Genomic DNA, 16,259 nt, shown 5'->3' on the forward strand with positions numbered 1-16,259 from the left:
AAAAAAAAATAGCATATGCATTCAGAACATTTATGTACTGTCAAAACAAATCAAGAAGGCTGCTAACATATATATGCTATAATGCTATATGCTATAAATATGCTAACACTAAAAGCAACACGCTTCCCTTACTATTAGTATCTAACACTCTCTGTATGTTTTCCGAATGAACTCAATGTTGTTTGGTAGTAGTAGGAACGTAATCTGACATCGATCCGATTCAGCTGACAAATGGCCCAGTCGGGTCTGCGAACGATAGACGTAATGGTCTGTAATGGTAGTAAACAGATGAAACTGATGATTCGGGCTGGATTTACACACTGCCTACATCAGGTTTTCTGATTACTCTACTCTTCTACTTTGTGCAAGTTAACCATATCAGCGAAAACTCTGTCCACATTTACTGTACACGAGAAACACGGATGTAAACAATAATAATACATAAAACTATTCAACATTTCTTACTAGTTGATCTTGATAGTCTGGGACTTTGCTTATTGTATAGATATTTTTTTGCGGGGGTGGAAGGGGGGGGGGGGTATATACAGTCGATCATTGATCAGGGCATTTTGCCTGCATTAAAAAATGGTCATGGTGACGTATGTTAAACAATATTGAAGCCTACCAATTTTTCCAGATTTTTTTTTCATGTTATCAATGAAGGCCAATATTCATTCCTGCTATTTGTGTTTGTTTCACTTATTAGTTTGCATGTGAATGAATCATTCTTCCTTTACACATTTTGAAACCATTAAGAGAAGAGAGTGATAACACATTGGGTTCCATATTGCGGTTGAGCATAAAAACTGGCACATTTAGTTTTTCGTGCCGGTAATTTGGCAAGACAGCTTTGCACCTTAGCCGCATGGGCTTTCTGGTGAACCTCGGGCATTCCAGCGTCCTCGGTGCAGCTCACAATTTGGTGACAAAAAGTAAACTAGAATTTAGACCAGGTGAAAAAAAAAAACAGGTCTAAGTTGTGGCGCAGGCAATTTTGTTTCATGAAGTATTTTCTTCATGAATATGACCGCAGTGTGCATTGAAGCCTCTGAATCATTGAAAAAAAATCAATTCATCCAACAGATTTAATATTATCATCATCTTCTTTATATATTTTTTAAATCACCCACAGCAGTCACACCATGGACATGGATGATTGGGGTGCCCTGGTCAACTTCACATCCGCTTGCCGTTCCTCATAAACTTCAATCTCCTACATGGACTCCAGCAAATCAGTTTCAGCTTCCGTCATTTCAAAGACTGTGAGCATCTCACACGGCGAATTTCAAGGGAATGAGCCGAGCCCTTTCCATTGGCTAAGCAATCTGGCTATGAACACAACGACACAAACCTCCTGTTGTGTCTGTCTGTGAGAATACCAAAATAAAGGAAACCCCACGCACAGACTTATAGATGTAGAGCACATCATCTTTTTATCCTGCCCAACTAGAGAACAAAGTTTACAAACAGAATCAGATCATAGAACGGCAAATCTAGTTGTGGAATGACCCTTGGCGCCATTTCACTTCCACATGATCTCCCAATAAAAAATGGCACCATCACTGTTTGCATCTAATGTAAAGCTGCCACCCGTTTTATGGCGGGAAGCACGCGGAGGGGATTAATCACAACGAGAGGCTCCGGTGCCAAAGCTGCCACGGCGTGATGAAGCACCACCTGTCAAGCGCTTTTTTGCATATCATAGCCGGTAGCATTGTGAAGGTGGAGCTGACCTTAACCGCTATCTCTCACATTGTACGCCGCCGCCGCCAAAGTGTGCACGGCATCCGTGTGCATGCGCCGACGGAACGCCAGCAAATGTATTTATAAACCGAGCGCGAGCGAAAAGCCGGGGCTGTGTGGCGGTTGTTATCTAATCCCCTGTAATCATGCTTCACTTCATATTCCAATTTATCCTGGGCTGTCACACCTCATTAGGAACAATGGCATTGCTTCATTGATGCCTCTGTATATTTAGATAGCTCCCTTTCCAACTTAAAATTTTAATAAAAAAATTTTTTTTTTTTTTACATCTTATCCTTTTCCTTCTCATCATCGACTTGAAGCCTGCAGGAGCACATGATAACGCGCTGTAAATCGTGTTCCGCTCACTTGTCGCCTCATCGATCAGGGGCTCCTGGTCATCGGGCCCAAGAGAGCCTCCAAGTTGCGCTCGGAGGGTTCGGTTAACTGCATTGCCGTTCCAATCAGGAGAAGAGTGGGCGCCATTGTGGGAGGTGGTAGTTGGAGCTAGTATCGGGGGCCGATTGCAGTGTTAGCAGTTTTGGCGCCCTGGTGAGTAAAGTGTACTTATTAATAGACTTGGGTCCATCCATCTTCCTGTCTGGAGAAAAGGCTGGGCGGGCCAAGGTGTGGCGTGGGCTTGTGTTCAGCATTTTTATGGCCGCCCACTCTTCCCTATAGTGGTCAAGCTTCATTTCTTTGTCGCTCTTTATTTATTTAGTATTTCACGTTTGGTTTCAGTGCTTCTTGTGTGCAGCTGATGGAGCTATCCAGATTCATTCATTCAACCTTTTTAATGGCTGACTGATGGAGCAGTGAGTGACAACTTGAGCGATCTTAAAGATGGTCGTACTTCCCGCATCCCGTATCCAGTCTCTTCATCCGTCTGTTCATCTTCATCCTCTGAGTTGGGAGACTCATTTTTCCAAACCTTGACCAAGACAGCTGTAAGAATGCTTTTGAAGGAAGGTCAAACCTCAAATTAAGTTTCGGATGACCGTAGTTGAGAGTGAGTGTTCTGGCGGTTTTGATTGCGCGAAAAGACTCACACTGTGCCTCTAAATGGTTTGCTGGAGTGGGATGAAATTTAGGGAATATTAGATCAACCTTTCAAGCGGTACTACTTGGAAAAAAAATAAAAAATTTGAATTGTTTGTCTTTTTATGAAAGAGAAAAGGGGCTTAAGATATGCCACAAATTGCGTTTCTATCCATCTATCTAGCTAGCTAGCTTTCTAGCTAGCTTTCTAGCTAGCCATCTAGCTATCTACTGTATCTAGGTAGCCATCTAGCTATCTATCTAGCTAGCTATCTAGCTATCTCTCTCTCTATCTATCTATCTATCTATCTATCTATCTATCTATCTATCTATCTATCTATCTATCTATCTATCTATCTATCTATCTATCTATCTATCTATCTATCTATCTATCTAGCTAGCTAGCTAGCTATGTACATATGTTGTGCTTTCAGTAAATTCTTCTGTTTGTCCATGTAAGTCTTAAGGTTCACAGTTATAGAACCACCACTTCGCCTTTTTTGTTTGAATTTATATGGGATTAACGTATTTTTAAACTACAGTGGCGTCGATCCAAACTATTGGATCAAATCCACAAGTATTATTTGCCTTTACATTGTTTTCGCTGGTTCACACGTCGCTGACCTGGTTACTGGGTAAAATATGTCTAAAGTGTAAATAGTAGAAGCAGGGAGCGTCTAGAGTTAACGCAGTCCTTCTCAAATATTTTGTGGGGGGATCAGGTGCGATGCTGGGGGTGGCGCATATTATTATTATTAGTAGTAGTAGTAGTAGTATGAATTTTTCGCCGTACTAGAATAAAGTGTTATTGTGCATCCACTACACTAGGTGGCGCTGTCTTTGTCAGAGAGTGCGCAAGTAGTAGTAGCTCCTCTGCAGAGGTGTACTTACAACAATTTGATTGACAAATGATACTATTTATAGTCACGATGGAGATGTTCTTTTTCCTTTCTTGGGCGTAACAAAAAACTAATTGAGTTAATGTGGAGAGAAGCACCGAAAGTAATATCCTTCCACACATGAGTGAGTAACTTGATTTGATTTTAGTTTGATTTAGTCTTTCTTAATGTACTTCAGTTAGCTTCATACTTTATTTATATGCTTTATGTATTGTCTTTTTTCCCCGTCTACACCAAAACTGTGTATGTATGGACCTGGCCTTAGTGTTCCTAAAGATTAGTGACATGAAAACACAGCCACTTGCACTTTATGCCTCAACCATGCCGCCAAGATTACACAACACAAAGATGGCTCATTAAAGAACTAACTTCGGATCTATGTTGCTAGACTACCATCTCTCCCCTGAATTGGCTTCCTGGCTTTACCAGAGGCCACCTGAGCTGTGGCATGATGTCACCTTCCATCCCATTGGAGAGGTTGGCGCCTGCCAGACACTGAAGTAGTAGCATATGTTGCTGATGCGGCTGTTCTAAATGTGCAAAGGGTCCAGATGGTTCTTCTAAATGTGACGTGAGCAAGTGTTTAAAAGAGGAAAGTTCATCTTTGCCACCCGCCAACAGATTGAGGGCAAAGGTTAAAAAAAAAAAATCCAATTTTGGAAACGACATCTTTGGTGTTAGGAGATGGAGGGTGAATGCTAGGCGTGGGAATCTTTGAATGTCTCATGATTCGATTCGATTCCGATTTTTGGGTGTGCGATTCAATTTAGAATCGATTAAGATTTTTTGATTCAAAATGATTTGATTGACAATGATTTTTGCTTCAATTTATAGATGTTCAAGGAATCGTAATGATCTACTCCAGTCTGACTCGCTAATGCTAATTAGTGCGCTACTCGCGGCACTTTTATCACTCAAACAAACGCCTCCACGCTGCAAAAAAACAACTTTTATTGGAATGACTTGATCGTGACTTTTTCCCTCTACTCTCTAATGTGGCTACAACTTAACAGTGTAACAGACCGCATGGAACCACACTGCCCCTAAGTGGCCAAATCGGGTACAACATGAACGGCGCTCACAATAAAGACACACAAACAAAGGGAAGACAGTAGGGGTGTGAATTGCCTAGTACCTGGCGATTCGATTCGTATCACGATTCATAGGCCATGATTTCATTCGATACCGATTAATCCCGATGCAAATCTATAAATTGATTAATGAGAAAAAAATGTTTTTACTTAAATTTAGAAAAAAAAAATCAGTAAACTTGTACATGTACACTGTAAGATTTGTAAGAAAATGTATTTATTTATCTGAAAATTCAGGCTTATAACTGAGCCACTGCATTTAATAAACAGGTTGCAGTCTGTTTCAAGTTTGAACAGCACTAAAATAAAATATTAAGGCTTAATGTTCCATTAATAGAACATTCTTCCATGCTTAAAGTGTGAATCCTAACCCTAAGTAAGACGTTTTGTTGAATATTCCCCTAAAAAAAAGATGTTTAAAAATCGATTTGAGAATTGCGCGCTGTATTATCGCGATATATTGCCGAATCGATTTTTTCTAACACCCCTAGAAGACAGTATAAAATAATTTAAATAAAATTGATTTTGGGACATTTAAAATCGATTCTGAATCGGACTAAATGAGAATCGCGTTTCTTATAAGGATCGATTTTTCGGGCAGTGAATGCTGCCAGTCGTTTGGTGTTCAGTTGCTTACCATGTTCATTTATATCTTTTTGAAGGAGTGTCATGTGAAGGTCAAACTAACTCATCATCAGGCTTCCTTTTAAATGCTTGCACTTTGTCAGAAGAGAGTCAGAAGTGGTCCAGTCAATTTGGCCCACTTTAATTAGCCAGTACAGGAAGTTGCCAGAGGCTGTGACCGGAGAGCGACCGTTGCATGTGAACTCCCAGACTCCCTAATTCCTCTGCTGCAAACATGGCTGCTGGCCAGCATGGCGAAGGGTCTAAAAGTTTTGAATTTTTGATTGAATGTATTTCTGTCTGGAGCTCATTGGCCATAGCATTAGGTACACACAAACAATGAATCAACATTTATTTTGGGCTCATACTATACATGTAGTAAACAACACAGCGGACTTCTTTATCTGAGCTGATCATCGGGTGCTCGTAGGTCTGCCGGTCCCGGCATTCAATCGGCACGCTGTTATCGATTGCCCTGCCTGATTTAATCTCTCTCCTCTGATACCCTGTCGAGGACCACTTCATCTCAGGTGCTGACAGCTGTATCAACACGTGCTCTGGAAGCAGGAGGAAGAAATGAAAATGAAAAGAAAGACATTTCCATATTTGAGTTCACCTTAAAAAAAGATGTCGTTTGGGAACTCTCGCTATCGGGCAATGCAAAGAATAAAAGCCTATATGATAAAATAAGAGTAAGTCATCATAAGGGATCACATTGTCACATTATCATCATGAGGGACATAGTAACTGCATAAGTACATGACATCCATAACACAATGGCATACCGACCCAACCCAAAAAGAGTCACAGCAAAAAAATAACGTCAGAAAACCTAAGCTAAAAATGGAGCCAAAAGAAGGATAACACCTGAAAAACCTACAAATAAATAAATTCAATCTTCTGCCCTTTGTCAAATTTGTCTGCCGTTTTTGGGGGTTTCATATCTTGTTCAAGCCTCCCCTTATGGAAGATCACAGTTATGAGTTATTTACAGCAGGTTGGAAGCGACAGAAAATATGAGCTGAGAAAAACAAACAAACTGGCTAATTTTAACTCATTCACTGCCACAGACGTCAAAAATTCATTTGAACTATTTCTATTAGTTTCACATTTTTTCCACTTTTGTTAACAAGAGCATGAAAACCTAGAAAAAAATAATTGTACATTTAGAACAGATATCAAATTTGTGATTAATCGTGAGTTAACTAGTGAAGTCATGTGATTAATTCTGATTTTTTTTATTAATCTTTTTTTCTTTTTTTAAAAAAAATAAGTAATTTTAATGATTATTTAAAAAAAAAAATTTTTTTTAATGAAAAGTATTAAAAATTAGAGGCATCAGGCGATTACATTTTTTAATCATAATTAATTGCATGACTTCACTAGATAACTCACGATTAATCACAAATTTGATATCTGTTCTAAAGGTACAATAATTTTCCCCCCTAGGTTTTCATACTCTTGTTAACAAAAGTAGGAAAAAAAATTTAACTAATAGAAATAGTTCAAATGAATTTTTGACGTATATAACCGTCAATGGCAGTGAATGAGTTAATAGACTTTACAAAAAAAAAACACTTTTACTAAAATGCACGAAGGGAGTAGAGTTTACAAATCATCCAAGTTGCAGAGGTGACCTTGTCCATTGTGACCCGGGCCAGGTGCTTCTGTCAGACTGTCAGAGCCGAGTGGGTCAGAAGTACAACATTTGCTCTGTTGCTTTAATAAGACTCATTAATATCCTGCATGTGTCAAGAGCAGCTTCTGCGACGCCCCCTCTGGGCCGGACCACTTTTGGCATCACGCAAGGACCCACAATACACTCATGGGCTGTCTTATCAATGCTACTTCACTCCAAGTCACATTGAAGCCTTTTTTTTTTTATATCTGCGATATTTCACAGTTAGCCTGCAACAAGATGGTTGGTGTTATCGTCGCAGATCGTAACTCAAAGGTTTATTGCTATGTTGACTCATTTTAATATCCTCTGATGATAAATCTGATCCTGGCATCAATGCACAAAGCGGCGGTAAGGGTGGTGTTATCAAAGGAGCACGGTGCCCCCCCCCCCCCCCCCCCCCCACATCTCTCTCTTTTTACCCAACACAATGGTGCTATTCTAGTGTAGAATAAATAAATGGGGGGGGGGGGATGTCTGATGTCTTTTAAATCATTTTCTAAAGCAACACTTAACTCTGCAGAGAATTATTTGCAGCGAAGTGTTTCACAGTTTCTTGAACGCGCAGCTACAAAATGCTTTGGTAGCATTTGGAGAATTTATTCGTACCCGTATCAAATATTAAGTTGATGCTGGAAGTGGTTTGGATGAATGGGACAGCTGGTGGTGGCTGTAAATTATTTGACGAAGGTTATTATTGCAGGCTGAGAGGTGCAAATCCCTCGAGTGTCATGTAGAGCGTGGATGGAGATGACAAAAAAAAAAAAACATGCTTGCCCCACCCCCAAAATATTATTATTATTATTGTTCAACAGATATAATGCTATTGTGGTCTCTCTTTACTTAGTTAGCGTATGTTTTTATGACAGCATCAGGTATGAGTGGCAGCTCCCAAATGACATTTAATTTAAAGAAACATAACCAGACCTTTCAGCAACACAAATAATTTAGTGGTGTATTGTTTTGTATAAAAACAATTGAATATCTCATGTCACCATAGTGACCCTGAATCACCTATTTTAGTGGTATAATTAGTGTTTCCCAACCATTATGGAGCCGTATAATTGACACCCATTAAAATGTGTTGGTAAAATTGGAAAAAAAAGAGGTTAAACCCAAATATTCAAAAAAAAAAAAAAGATTATAAAATGATCCACTGCACTTAGAGAAAATTTTATAATTTTCTTTCCGCCCCCATTTTTTTTAGATTAGTTTTTTTTTTAAATGAGCCATACGAGTAGAGCTGTCAAAATTAATCGATTAATCGACAACTATTTTAATAATCGATTAATCGTTTGGAGTCATTTTTTTGAAATATTTAAAATTGTCCAAATTCTGTGATTTCAGCATATCAACGGTAATTGTTCACTGATTTCTGTAGTCCTTCATGAAAGATGACTGATTATCTTCTGTGTTTAATCAAAATAAGACATTTGCAAACATCAACATGACCGAACTGGTAACATAGTACAACATTAATCCCACCCCCCATTAAAAAAAAAGGAAAAGAAATCAATATACAAATACAAAGTATGAAATAAACACCAATCACTGGTTAATAAACAGTAATCAGTAAAATTAAACTGAATCAGTTTAGTCGATTAATCGATTGAATAATCGATAGATTACTCCATTCTAAAACTATTCAATAGTGACCGCACGACATAAGAGCAGCGCGCCAAGCAATGGAGACGTCAAATGATGAAGGGGCCAAAACGCTTCGCCGGCGTCAACCACTTCTTCTGTGCCAGCGCATGACGAGGAGGCAAAAATTGAAACCGGCGCCAAGTTTCCATTCCAGCTGGAGAACTGCTGAGAGGCTTTGTTCATTTCAGCGGTCCCACCTCAAGCTCCTCAGTATGACTTGAATTGACAGAAAATAATGAGCCCAAGTCATCATGTTGGACTATTTAAAGGCTGACATGTCAATATGCTTGTTGCCGGATGAAATTTCATTTTAGGGCTGCAAATAACAATTTGTTTAAGAATATGTTTTGTTTTATTAATTGATGAATCAGATAAATAAAAATTTTAATTACATCCTTATATTAACTAATTCACTGCCATTGACGCCTATAAACGTCAAAAATTCATTTGAACTGTTTCTATTAGTTTAATTTTTTTTCCACTTTTGTTAAAAAAAAAAATTTTTAAGAAAAAAAAGAAAGGCTTATCAAAAATTAGGGGCGTCAGGCGATTCTTTTTTTTTTTTAATTTTAATTAATCGCATGACCTCAAAAGTTAACTCACGATTAATCTGTTCTAAATGTACAAAAAAAATGTTTCTAGGTTTTTATACTCTTGTTAACAAAAGTGGAGAAAAAAAATGTTAAACTAATAGAAATAGTTCAAATGATTTTTGGACGTCAATAGCCGTCAATGGCAGTGAATGAGTTAAAAAACAAGACATTAGATTAAAATTGACAGTGCTGAAAATTCACAAACATAAATTAATTAAGATTCAGTTGTTCACTGGATCTTTAACATCAGAAAACAGGCAACAATTTTGGTCATTATTTTTTCAAATAAAAACGGATGTTTGCAAATGTTTTATTTTGATTTAGCACAAACACAATTAGTCTGCTTTGATGTAGGACTATGGAAATTTGAGAATATTTTTTGTATAGAGGTTGAAAGTCTGAGGATTTGGACAATTGTAATACTGTATATACAAATTATTCGTATGAATTATCCATTCTCAGTAATAATTATCAATGAATTTGCTAATCAATGAGTTGTCGGTTAATCCAGTATTGTTGCACCTCTAATTCAATTTATTAAATTAAAAAAATGGACTGTTTTTACCTTAATTTTGACATGTCTCTACTCCCTTGACTGTGGAGATGCAGATTTAGCTGCAAGCCCCCACCCACTAAACAACCTCTGCGACAGTGGTCCTCTTCATGGCCTGCTGAATAGGAAGTTCATCAACATTCCAGCCTCAGATGCAGCTAATGGTCAAATCAGCAGTTCACAAAGCCTCACTGTCCCTTCTTCCTCTCTGTCAATGCCTTCTCTCATCTCAAGTCTCAACACCCTCACCTCAGCTCAATTTAGAGAGCATCTCTGCGAACTACCGCCTTCTATTGGCCACACTGGGAACTACAGATTTTAGATTGCTGTTTCCGCAGCATTATCGTCTCTCCTCACGCGGTGAAGACCATGCTTTCGTCTTTCACTCTTTTCCTAATTGACAGGCTCCCGGACTGTGAGGACCTGATTTTTATTCTCACCCACATTGTCAGCTCAACGAGCCTCGCTTGAGAAGACGACTTCTCCTGGTTGTCACGTCATCCGTGTGCAAATGCAGGGAGTCTTCCTCCACCTCTGGCGATTTGCCTTACCCCAATGAGGAAGACCTTTAACGCCGCCATGAAGGGACAAATCTTGATTGGTTGTGTTGACAAGTTTACTGATACCTCATCAATACAAAATTCCACTGCCGAAGAGTAACAAGTAAAGGACTTTGCCTTGCATTTGGAAGGGTTACTTTTAAAATGTAAACCATTACAGTTACAAGTTACCTGCTAAAACATTAGTTAAACGTTAGTAAAAAACAACAACTTTTATCCCAGTCACAAGTTTAGCCGTGTATATGTTGTGTATGGTGTTTAAATAGTGAATTGGTGTGAGGAAGATTTGTTTGAAAGGTGTAACTCACATTATGGTTGTAGGCTAGCGGGCTAGCTAGCAATAAGCTACAGCGCGTAGCATGCCGCTGGACTCAGCTCAAACTTTCGCTCAGAGTAAGTTCCAGTGAATACCGGTCGCTATTTCCTCCTCCCGTCCGTGAAGCTTTTTCAAACTGCCCGAGTTCGTTCGTCCCCACCTCCCCGACATGTAGCAATGGTCCCACTCTGTCGCAATCAGATATTTTTCAAGTTTATTATTTTTCCTCTTAATTATTAATCTAGATTCAGTGGTTAGCTGTTTGCTAGCATACTAACTTGCTTACTATTAAAATATGGTAAAATAACAATGGTATAAAGGTCTATCTATCAGATAGATAGCTATCTACATATAGTAGTTAGTTATCAATACTACTTGTCAAAAAGTGAAATAAAATTATGACGACTAAAAATTTAGTATAAATAACAACAATGTTGTAGCGTGTTGTGTAAAAAAAATACTCTATGTCAAAGTAAATACTTTTTATATAGCACTTTATTTACCCCATATAGTGCCCAAAGCACAAAGTGTCACATTAACCTACTCACACACACATTCAGACCAAAAAAACTGAGTCTCTCTCTCTCTCTCTCTCTCTCTCTCTCTCTCTCTCTCTCTCCCTCTCTCTCTCTCTCTCCCTCTCTCCCTCTCTCTCTCTCGCTCTCTCTCTCTCTCTCTCTCTCTCTCTCTCTCTCTCTCTCTCTCGCCCTCTTTCGCACTCTCTCACTCATTCATCTTAGAAATTGTAATCCCTCGAAGTAGTCCCCATTTTTAATAAATGTACCTGTAATCTGCTTACATGTTTTTTCCTGTAACTGTAATGGAATACCGTAACATTTTTGTTGTAATCTGATTACGTAATGGCAATACATGTATTCCGTGTACTCCCCAAGCCTGTGCATTTGACTGCTTAATCTCACGCCTGCGACATGCTTCAACTGTGTCATCAAATAGAAGTAGACAACCACAATGCCGTGTTCTGTTGCAGGTCCAACTGGCTGAAGCCTTGCTGTGGCCGTAGAGTGGCTTTGTGGCAGGTCTGCTTGCTCAGTGCCGGCTTCAACTGCGTCCTGGTAGGCTGCGTTATCGTGGTGGTGCTCTTCCTCTCTTTGGAGCTACTCATCGACACCAAGATCCTTCAATGTGAGTTCCATCTGCTTTGATGCTTGGGATTTGCTGAACTGGCATTTTCCACTAGTACAACAAAAGCTCCAAATGACACAATGTTTTGTTTATTACTGTCATTAGATCAACCAATCATCACCCATGTGCTGGCTGTGCAGTAGGGGTGGGAATTTTTGAATGTCTCACAATTCGATTGGATTCCGATTTTTGGGTCTGCAATTCGATCCAGAATCGATTTTCGATTAAGAACGATTTTTGATTCTAAATGATTTGATTGACAATGACTTTTGCTTTAATCTATAGATGTGCAAGAAATTGTAATGATCTACTCCAGTCTGACTTGCTAATGCTAATTAGCGCACTACTCACGGCACTTTTATCACTCAAAAGACTGGCTCCACGCTGGAAAAAAAATTTTTTTATTGGAATAACTTGATCGTGACTTTTTCCTTCTACTCTCCAATGTGGCTACAACTTAACAGTGTATTAGACTGCGTGGAACCACACTGCCCCTCAGTGGCCAAATCGGGTACAACATGAATAGCGTTCCAAATAAAGGCGCACACACAGACAAAGGCAAGACAGTAGAAAATAATTTAAATAAAATCAATTTTGGGACATTTAAAATCGATTCTGAATCGTACTAAATGAGAATTGCGATTCTTATGAGAATCGATTTTTTGGCACACCCCTACTGTGCATATTGCCAAATGGTGATGAACACCTATGCAGAGACATGTTTGTTAACTCCCTCTCAGTCAAGACAAACTCAAGTACCTTTCTTTGACGGGTTTAATGAAGGCTTCGATTCTCCATCGCACCCTGAAAACTGTACAAAAATAATAATACAATTCACACGAATAAGTATGAAGAATAAAAAAACACATGGCAATAGCTAATAACTTCACACAGTGAAAAGAAAAACAAAAAATACCTTGTTGGCTGCTGCCACAAAGGATTGAATTAAATTGCCTTGAGTTCTTGAAGTGAAGTCCTTTTTGTGTCCTTAATGAAATAACTAACATAAATAGACTGACGCCAGAGACTTGCTTACTTTAAAATGTGAACAAATTTAAATATCCGGTGGGATGGCAACTTTCATTTTCTTCATTAGTTTATAAGAAGTTATTGTTACAGCATTGGAAAAATACAGACCCTCAAGGAGTAAGTAAATGGAAATCTTTAATGAAATATTTTTTAAATGATGAGAGAACTATATCAGCGGAAAAAAATGTTTGATTTTGTTTGAAACAAATATTTGAGGCACTGTAATTAGTCCAATTCTATTAGTATTATTGAGTTAAATTTTACTTACCATTTCTTTAAATTATTGTCTTCTTTATTTTCTTTTTTTTTGGTCTTCTGAGTGTTTGTTGTTGTTTTTTTCTCTCTCTTGCATAACGACTGTATGTTGAAAGTACAGTAACACCAGGAATATGTGAGTGTGGAGTAGGATATGTGTACATCATCTGTAGGTTATGTGAATATGTATGTTTCTAACAAGTACCTCATGTTATGAGTTTTTTGGTCATGTCTGTTTTTCATGTTGTGACAGAATTATATTTGTTTTGTTTACATAGTCCTTGGTTTAGCTTGTCGGTCAGATTGTTTTGTTTTTTTTGGTTTGGTTTCTCGGGGTTTGTTGGATATGTTTGCGACGTTTGTATTTTGTGTTAGGAAAAAAGAGAGAACATTCGTTCAAATTAAAAAACAAAACAAAAAAAAACACATCAATAGACTGAAATGACTGCAATAGCAAGCCAGCCGCATCGTTCGTTCTCGTCTTGAGTGAACCGGAAGTACACATCCAGAAATGAAAGTGCGCGCTCCGAAATCACGCGAGACTTTGAATGCGCAAAATAAAGCCCAAAAATGACATCTTCAATTAATATAAAATGCCAACATAAATTTACATAAATGCCTAACCTATATAATGTAAACACCAGAATCAATAATATAATTAGATCAAACTGTGGATACACTTACACACGATAACGAAGCAGACATCTTGTCAATGGCAGCCGGCACACATCGCCATTGATTAGTGGCCAGCGTTCAGCTTTAATGATAGCACAGTCTGCAGGGAGTGCACTGAAAGATTAGCGCTGTAGACACTTTGACACCGGAGTAAATGATGGCCCCGTGATGGATACAGCGTCCTCGCTAGTCAGAGGACTCGTTGATGCTTTAGAAGTGTAACTGTTTTTTTTGTTTTTTTTTATTTAAGAGCTGCAAAGTTTTCGTCTGTTGTGCTCATGTGTCCATTTTTTTGTCTCCACAGTTACCAATGCTTTCCAGTTTGCCAGCATCATCCACTGGATCAGTCTCATCATCCTGTCACTTTTCTTTTCAGAGGTAATGTGATTGAGTGCCATTATTGTTGTTAGTTATACTCTGCTTTTAAACCACGTCTAGAAGTTAGAGTAGTTAGCAGAATACTTCTGTAATGGCGAAAGTCCTTAACTGGCATTGTGTTATCCTTCTTTAGACAGCAAACTAGACTAAAGGCTCATCTGGAAAAATTTGGTTATTTTATTTATTTTACTACTCATTATCAAGCAACATTAAAATTAATAATAATAATTTTGTATGAGTCTGTTTTAGCTGCTAATAAGTAAACATATCTGCAACTGGCTACATTTTAGCCAGGTTAGTTTCATCATTTCAAAAATATACTTTCAACTTCAATATACTTACCTAACCCTAACCCAACTTGTTACTCCTAAATGCTAACTTTTTAAAGTTTTGCTTTGCTTTCCAAGCTATGTGTCAGAGCCCAAAATCTAATTTTGATTCATGTTTGTTGTAATAGATGTGAACTTTTCTGTTCTTTTTCACTACGGTAGTTTAAATGACAATGAAAGTTTTCTTGGTTCCGGATTCACCTATTCACTGTTTGTTTTTTGTTTTTTTAAGGTAGTGGGAGCTAGGGAGAGCCGATCGCCATTATTCAGAGAAACCTCTACTTATTTGTAGTACTTTTTTTTTACCCTGATACCTCACTTTTTCAAGTTTTTTGACCCAATCTTATTTCCCGGGGGGGGGTCTACATTGTTGTTATGTTTATTGTTTTTTTATGGCAATTACATTGACCATCAATTATTATTACCGATATTCACTGTTGTTATTATTATTATTATCATTATTAGCATTTGCTAGGATCCCTATCCCCGTGACCATCGTGGGTCCACTGAACATGATGTATTTAATTATTTTAGTATTGCATTTTAGTAATGTTTTGTTTTATTGTTTTACATTTCAAATATTTACTGTAATTATGAGTTTACTATTGCATTAGCATAGGTTGGTGATAGGGATGCTCACTGTTAGCATGGCTATAGTCCCAAAGGCTTTATCACGAAGCGAATTAATTTATTTCAATTTGATTATGCTCGTTCTCTATCCAATGACTTCCTTCTGTTATTGTCCTTAATGGCTATCAGCAACAGAAATGCCATTTAGGGGGCTTTATGGTGGGTAAAATATTGATTGTTTGAAGTACAATTAAGACATTTAAGACACCAAACTTTACGTTTGTACAATACTAAACGAAGAGTATGACCTGCAGGCCTGACTCTAGTGCAAAACAATTACGCTGACAGTGCCGGCCTTAATGCCCTAAACTAAACGTTAATTACCATCTAGCCAGCAGAAGCAATAATTGAAGTGGAATTTAATGAGCATTGGGGATGGGCTTCGAGCGGTATGAACCATCCGTGCGAGGCTCGCCAATGACGTCATATGTGAAGAGCGTTTAAAGGGTGTTTAATGACTTTGGTGTTGTCTATCAGTCAGAACACATTGTTCAAGTTCTTAAGCGGTTTCGCTTCATTGACTGCAAACCTGTTGTCCAAGTGGCACCAACACATGATGGATTTGCAGGACCACTTGTGCGTGACCTCTCATGCTAATTGGCGGGTGAATCAATGGTGCTGCTGAAAAGGCGCGTCCCGAAAGTGACCGCATTGGTGAAGTGCAACTTAGACGTTAATGTGGTTGATCACATAGCTTAATGTCTTCATTTGTCTCTGTGCACTAGACTGTCTTCAGAATTGTAGTGCTCGGGATCTGGGACTACATAGAGAACAAAGTAGAGGTAAGTGTATTCACTTTTGATTGCATCGATGGTAATGATCAGATGTCCTAATACAGTTTGTCCATAAACCCATTAACTAATTCGCTCCCAAAAACGTATAAATATGTTCTATTTTAAATATTACCATGCTCCCAGTCCCAAAGACGTAGTTATACGTTTGTTAAACTAGAGCATACAAAAGGCTTTGATGCAGCCTCTGAATTGGAGAGAATGTTTGAAGCAATGGTAGTTATTACAAAAACGACCAGCAGGTGGCATCAGAGTATAACAGATCAACCAGGGCTATGTTGCAAAAA

At 38.3% G+C, this 16,259-nt stretch overlaps 1 protein-coding gene across 1 annotated transcript in view; it reads left to right on the forward strand.

Annotated features, from left to right (window-relative positions):
* The window catches only part of LOC144050977 (transmembrane protein 266-like), a 47,553-nt gene that overhangs the window by 17,385 nt on the left and 13,909 nt on the right, over nt 1-16,259 (forward strand). The window contains exons 4-6 of the mRNA XM_077564691.1: nt 11,731-11,885; nt 14,149-14,222; nt 15,907-15,963. Coding sequence (XP_077420817.1) covers nt 11,731-11,885; nt 14,149-14,222; nt 15,907-15,963 — 286 coding nt within the window. The remainder of the gene's footprint in view (nt 1-11,730; nt 11,886-14,148; nt 14,223-15,906; nt 15,964-16,259) is intronic.

This window comes from Vanacampus margaritifer, chromosome 4 (assembly GCF_051991255.1).
Source record: "Vanacampus margaritifer isolate UIUO_Vmar chromosome 4, RoL_Vmar_1.0, whole genome shotgun sequence".
Taxonomy (NCBI): domain Eukaryota; kingdom Metazoa; phylum Chordata; class Actinopteri; order Syngnathiformes; family Syngnathidae; genus Vanacampus; species Vanacampus margaritifer.